The sequence below is a fragment of the Salvelinus sp. IW2-2015 genome, unplaced genomic scaffold (assembly GCF_002910315.2).
Source record: "Salvelinus sp. IW2-2015 unplaced genomic scaffold, ASM291031v2 Un_scaffold2443, whole genome shotgun sequence".
In the NCBI taxonomy this organism is placed as follows: domain Eukaryota; kingdom Metazoa; phylum Chordata; class Actinopteri; order Salmoniformes; family Salmonidae; genus Salvelinus; species Salvelinus sp. IW2-2015.
Window position 1 is genome coordinate 103,731 of NW_019943764.1, and position 7,227 is coordinate 110,957.

The 7,227-nt window shown below is 43.6% G+C and overlaps 1 protein-coding gene across 1 annotated transcript; it reads left to right on the top strand.

Moving 5' to 3' along the window:
- Window positions 1-57: 57 nt before the first annotated feature.
- On the top strand, window positions 58-7,073 carry LOC112073978 (solute carrier family 45 member 4; the record flags this gene model as incomplete). The annotated part of the gene is made up of 4 exons (XM_070440345.1): window positions 58-91; window positions 2,873-3,510; window positions 6,424-6,612; window positions 6,894-7,073. Coding segments are annotated over exons 2-4 (607 nt in total), but the record flags the coding sequence as incomplete, so codon positions are not given.
- Between the last annotated feature and the right edge of the window lie 154 nt (window positions 7,074-7,227).

Consider the following 7,227-nt stretch of genomic DNA (forward strand, 5'->3'; position numbering starts at 1 on the left):
CCCTCATTCCTAATTGGCATAATATAACTCACCTCTCCACCTGATTGTGGTGAGCGTTCTGGCACAAAAATGGCCGCCATGCATCACCCAGGTGGGTGCTGCACATTGGTGGTGGATGAGATGAGTTTGACCTTTACTGTGTAAAGCGCTTTGAGTAACCGTAGAAACGCGCTATATAAATCCACTCAATTATTATTATGTTTGTTACAATTATCACAGGACAAAAAAAATGCTACTGAATGTTGTGTACATTTGTTGAATAGCATCCAAGCTTGCCTCCCATTGGATAGAATTAGAGCAATTGGTCATGGATTTTAGTGATGTCAGTAGGTACTGCTTTTTTACCGTGGCAATTAATGAGATTGGGCAATGCATTTTGTCATTGGACTGGGCATCAGCGTGTTGAAACAGCTAGCAAACTGAGGCTACTCGGGCACACCGACGACTAAGGAACGTGAATACTTCTTTACATTGGAAGAGGGATCAGGTATATTCGATTTGTGTATCTTTATCAGCATTCGGTAGCCTATCCCAGGTTAGCTGGTTATCTACGGGTTACATTCATCATAGCTAGCTAAAATACCAGGCTACCTAGCTAGCTTCTAAGCTAACGTTAACTAGCTAGTAGCTACCGTCTGATCATGTGGAACACACCTGTCCGTTGTATCATTAGCGTTCGTGACAGCTGTACAATCTACTACACACCAACGTTAATAACAGAGATGGTCTATATTGTAGCGGGCTTTGACCGTTAGATATGGGGATAGTGATACCAATATATACCGGTAACTCATGCCAGAACAGTTTGATAGCATAGTTAGCTAACGTTACAGACTGAGGAAGTTAGCTAGCCTTTAGCTTGCAAACTTGGCTAGCTTCTGTAACGTTCGCATATTTAGCAGTATGATGAACTACTTTTTTCTTACTTCTGAGATAAAAGAACAGCAGTCAGCATCTTGAGACAGTCCTGTCTAAAACGTATCCCAACCATTGAGGTGTAAAATAACGGTCCCAACCTATAGTGTGCAACTGCAGCCCGCGTTAGGGGCGTTCCTGCATGGGCATTACTGAATCTGTAGGAACGCCCCCTCGAGCATCCCATTGGTTCCTTCAATAACCCAAAAAGGTAAATAAGTATACGTTTTTCGTCTCCTGTGTACGCAGTGTTCTCGGGCAGGTGTTCTGCGACACCGGTAGGCAGTGTCCTTCTCTCCTGCCTGCCTCATCATTAACAGAAATCACCGGAAAACAATGCCTGACAGGCGGGGGGAGAGGACAGTCTACGGTCACCCCCCACTAGTGCGGGAGGCTGGGCAACACGGTGTTTAGTTGCACATGGTGTTTGCCCCACCTCCTGTGTACTCCGAGAGAACCGTGCTCGACAGGCCCCGCCTCCTGCATGCTCTGTACCGGAGAGAACCGTGTGCACGGGAGGCAAGGGCCGTTGTTGCCACCACCTATCGCTAGCTACACCTTACYCTAGATAGGTGTGCCTTTCCAAATCATGTCCAATCAATTGAATTTACCAGAGGTGGTCTCCCAAGTTGTAGAAACATCTCAAGGATGATCAATGGAAACAGGATGCACCTGAGCTCAATTTCGAGMCTCCTAGCAAAGGGTCTGAATACTTATGAATACTTAAGGTATTTCTGATTTTAATACATTTGCAAACATTTATTCTAAAAACCTCTTTGCTTTGTCTTTAATGGGTATTGTGTGTAGATTGAGGAATTTTTATAAAACTTGTATAAAAGTAACAAAATGTGGAATACATTCTGGATGCACTGTATATGCTGTTTAATATGACATGAAGCCTATTTGAAATGATGAGAGCTTGTTACATTCACCTTTTCATGTTTATTATAATACTTTCATTCATATCATATGGTTTGGTTTCCTGTGAGAGAGGAGTGGATTTTAGCAGAGCAGTTAGAAAGGATGAGAGATGAGCAGGATTTCCCACCACTCAACTATTCTTCCCATGAGAATATTGTAGCTAGCTAACTAACTGTTGAGGGGTGGGTTCTTCAAGGTCATTTTCCATATGAGGATGTTTAGAAGACCCAGTTGAATAAGTTTGACACAAGGGGATAATTGTTGTGTGGTACATTTAGCCAGAACAGGTTTAKTGTAAGACCTTATTGGAAATCCCAGCTGTTTAAAAAGAAGGGGGAAAAATCATCAAAAGTTTAATTCAATCTCTGTTAGAACAGTAGTCCACCTGTTTGGGTTGTTAATAGCTACCTCATCTACCCTCAAAGCAAGYTAAGTGACTAGGAGCACAGCAATGTCATGCATAACACCACTCATGCCTAACAACAAGGTTGTGCTATGTGTATTTTAGCCTGTATTGTCCATAATGCACATCTATCTTTCTAGGCCTACACTAGTCTRTCATCTCACAGCTGCTGAAACTCCTACAGGACAGCTGGTTCACCCAAGTTCACGCAGTGGCTGAGTTCTTGTGTTTTCAAGACTTGATTGCGTGGATGGAGTTTCCTTCCTCCAWTCTGAGGAACTTTCTCCTACAGCTCAATGGGTTGACTCAGTACTTTAGCCTAATTGCAGGTGTACATTTATAGTAATAGGTCTGATTACAGCAGCAGCTCTGCGTATCTATTCGGCAGCATCCCAGCTGAACGTGCATCATTCAACTTTACCCAACTAACAATAAGGGCATTAGTAGCATTTGTACTGCTGACATTTAAAATGTAAAATGGGCCTAAACTGTCATAATACTAGCCTTTATCGGCCTATCCAGAGTCCATAACATTAAAATGTTTATTGGTTATAAAGGCATTATTGACTATGGGTTTACATACTAACGCTCATGCTGTCTGTCTGACTCTGTCTGTCTGTGTCCCCTCTACAGATGAATGAGTCACTCCATGGGGCTCTAGAGAGGAACGTTGTCCACCTCCGCCGTCTCCCTCACCCTGTTCAGCGTCCCCTCTACAGACATCATCAAATAAGCTCTATCTGAATGCCACTTTCTATGGGMTTGGATTCAGTACAGCAACCAGCAGTGAAGAGAGCCAATCTCTTACAAAGCCGCATTTTGCCACGGAACCTTATGAATTGCTGTCAAAAGTGCCTCGAAAGAACTAAAGAAAACCAGGATTTGTCCTTCATATATAGTGCTGCTGTTTTGATAGTAGTKCTCTGATTGACCATAAAGGGAAGGACAGTTGCATCAGAGCGGACAGGACCGTAAACTACATTAAGGCTTTAGGGGACAGTCATAACTTCTCTCTCCATACGAGCCGACGACCATGGTCCCCCAGAAGGCTGACTTGACTGTTTTGCCATGTCAGGATGTGGTGGCGATGCCAGTGAAGAAGCAGAGCAGTGAGAGGGACGAGGAGAGTCCTGATGGGTCTCTGGGTGAGGGTGCTGGGGGGGAACGTATTCCCCTGCGCAAGTGGGTCATGCATGGTGCTGTCATGTTCGGACGAGAGTTCTGCTACGCCATGGAGACAGCCCTGGTCACACCAGTCTTACTGCAAATAGGTCGGTACCAATGGAGACAGCCCTGGTCACACCAGTCTTACTGCAAATAGGTCGGTACCAATGGAGACAGCCCTGGTCACACCAGTCTTACTGCAAATAGGTCGGTACCAATGGAGGGTGTTGGTTGACAAAATAAATGGTAGTGGAGTTACAACTAAGGAATTTCATATGTGTATTTTACCCTTTTGGATAATTGTTTGCCAAATGGTTACCAAAGATTGGTCCCGACCCAGTCTCTGTTCAGTTTCCTCCATCATAAGGACTGGGAGTTATGTGGTGTTAAACTATCTGCACACTGTGCACCGGCAGCATAACAGACCGGGGCCGTTACTAGGTTTGCCACCAATGCAGAATGGAACAATGTCTTCCACAGACTTTTGTAGGTATGGTGAGAATGTGTGAGTCTGCACATTTCAGTCAAAGTTTTCCCGCCGGGAACAATTTTGTCGTAAATGGATTTGCCAAACTCTCCATCTGTGTGATGTAACTCCTATGTACAGTTTAGGGTACATGGATAGTAGGTCTCTAGGTCTATCTTTATCTACACAGCATGCTGCACATTTCTTTCAATGTATGAGCAACATTGTAGGCAGACATTGTCACACAGCAAAGGGTTAGCTACAAATGAGCTAGTATTGGATAACACAGGCTTATCTAAATCTGCTCCTTCAGGACTGTCATAACAGAAGCAAACATGTGAGTGCACATAATGTTTTGAAATAGTGGTGAAGTAAAAGTTTGTTTTTGTAACCCTTTAAACTTGTGCCCGTATACTGGTTGAAAATGGCAGATTTGGGCACTAATAAGCGCCTACAATTGGAACGCAGTGGCTGTACTCTTAACATGTCAGAGCTCTGGCTCTGCATTGGTTTTGACCCACCAGCCGTTCTGAACTTGAGCACCCATCCCTACTCCTAATTGGTCAACTTTTGCAAATTCTTTGTTGTCTGGGTGAGGGATATGCTGTAAATGAAGATGACTCGATGTATTTTGAAAGATGAGACGTTAAGGATTATACTAAATACCGCTTTGATGTCATACAAGCCAGCCAAACGCCTGTGAGTCCAAATGTGCACTTCACATCTCCATATCATAAACCTCATGTCGTGTACAGTATCAACGTTTGTGATCACTATGTGTGATGTACAGTTACAAGGTGACGTGGTCAGACCCTGGTGGTTCTGAACAGAAGGAATCTGTTTATTCTGTTGAAAAAGCACCTGAATGCACTTAGGACTTCTTTCTACACACCTAAATGACTATATGTTCCTCTGTATTGCCTTGTGGAAGCCTAACGCTCATGCCCGCCTGACCCATATTGCGATTTATAATGGACCGTTTTTTGGATTGTGTAAATAACAACAGTAATTGTGTGATGTCGGTGGATGCCGGGTTGTGTCCCAAACTAAACAACTACAAGTGTGCTTGCTTTGGTTCCACAACGGCACAGCTAGGAGAGTTCAAGACTCTTCTTTGAGTCATAAAAGTGCATTGAAATGTCTTAGGAACTGTGCGCACTTTGGAGAGGTGTGTGTCCACTAGGAGACACCAGTTAGACCCTTATGTTGCACCTACCCCACAATTTCCAGGAATATTATTATGTTACTGAATGTATCCAGAGTATATTTCGTTATCAACAACTGTGACAAAAGTAGAGTAAATATAAAATCAACAGTGGAATGGTTGAATTCAGTCTTGTGCCAGCTGAACTGTTGTGTACTCACCTTTTGGTCTACTCATTTTCCCATGATCTACAAACTCTTCCCTTTCAGTTGCTACAATGGTTATGCATATGCTTTTCATATTTTTTCTGTAAGAAACATTTCAATTTCGCCCTATCCATATAGGCCAATTCCCACGAGTGTAGAGGGTTAAGTCTTGGTGACATTTCCCACTATTCCCTTGAGTATAACCTAGTCCCAGTCATTCATTACGGCCCCTAATGTATAGTCTATGTTTAACTACTATTCCTTGGTATTTCTGAGAAGGATGATCTGACTTGATGCCAGCTTCTCATATCTTGTTGATTTTCTGAGAGGGTTATAAAAATCTGTCCAGAAGCCAGTGACATTTCAATAACCATTTTAGTGCTCAGACTGAGCAACAGACCTAGGTCACATTCAGTGCATTCCACTCCATAAACCAACAGGCTACGCTTTTAACCCTTTCTGAACACATTGTAACGTGCACTACCTGGCATTTGAGAGAGGATGGAAAGCTGCCATTTTATTGTGTTTCCAGTTTCACTGTCTGTTCTGTTGTTGCCATAGCTACGTGAGGCCTATATCATTGTAGCGTTCCTACAGAGAGAAGTATCACAGAGATGAAGATTGTCAGTTTGTTTCCATAGTTCTTGCAGCAAGTTGTGTCTTGCGTGAGGGCTCTTATCTAGGTTAATGAACAACCGGCTTGTAGAAACACGTCCACTTGTTTTCCTTTTAGTGACAATCTCTAACACACATTCTAGTGGGAGATGTAAAGTGATTGTTGATTAATGTGTAGGACTAATGAAGTAGAGCATCAGCAGTATAGCTTTCAGTATAAAGCTCAGTAAAACAGCCTAGTTCCAAGCCAAGGTCTACAGTACATCAGAGTGGAGCGTGGTACATTGAGATGGTTCCAGCTACCCACAAACCTCCTTTCACCTCACCTGACACGGCCAGATTTGATCTATGCCTCACCAAACCTGCTAGTGACTATGGAATGACTAGAATGTGATTCAGCATTGTTGACTAAAAGCTGTGGTTCTGTAAAGAACGCCCTTTAGGCTGCGGGCAAAAGTTGTTGTAATAGTTGAACTTTTGACAAACTAATATTTGATGAATGCTAATATGATTTAATCCGTGATCAGTCTCTCTGTGGCCAAAGACTTAAGCATGTTGATTGAAGTTGTTTTTCTGTTGTTTTTCTCAGGACTTCCAGAGCAGTACTACAGCCTGACYTGGTTTCTTAGTCCCATCCTGGGCCTSATCCTCACCCCTCTCATTGGCTCAGCCAGCGACCGCTGCACCCTGAAATGGGGCCGAAGGAGACCCTTCATCCTGGCACTCTGTGTGGGGGTGTTACTGGGCGTTTCTCTCTTCCTCAATGGTTCCCTCCTAGGTGAGCCTAGTACCCATTGGTACTTAGTTTTGAGGGAGGTATTGTCTGAGTTCCAAATGGAACCCTATTCCTTATAAAGTTCACTACTTTAGACCAGAGCCATAGAGTCCTGTGGGCTGTGGTCAAAAGTAGTGCACTATAAAGGGAATGGGCACTATTTAATCATCATGTATTGGAAATCTGAAACTCCCTTAGATGCCCATGTTTTCTGTATTGTAAAATGATTCTTTAATGAAAGCGCTATGCTAAATAAATAGAATGCATTATTCTGTGTGCTCTAGGATTAGCCCTCGGGGACGTTCCCAGCAGGCAGCCCATTGGGATAGTGCTGACCGTGCTGGGTGTGGTTCTACTGGACTTCAGTGCAGACGCCTCAGATGGGCCTATCAGAGCCTACCTGTTGGATGTAGCCGACACAGAGGAGCAGGACATGGCCCTCAACATACATGCCTTCTCTGCAGGTACACTATGCTGCCGTAGTTGTATTGGCTCCTTCTCAATAGTCTGTCCTTGATTCCTTGTGTCCTCTCCTCCCCACCTCCTCAAACATTCGGGAGGGAAGCAAGAAAATAATTTAAAAACCCTACAAGCACATTTCCTCTCCTCATATCCTGT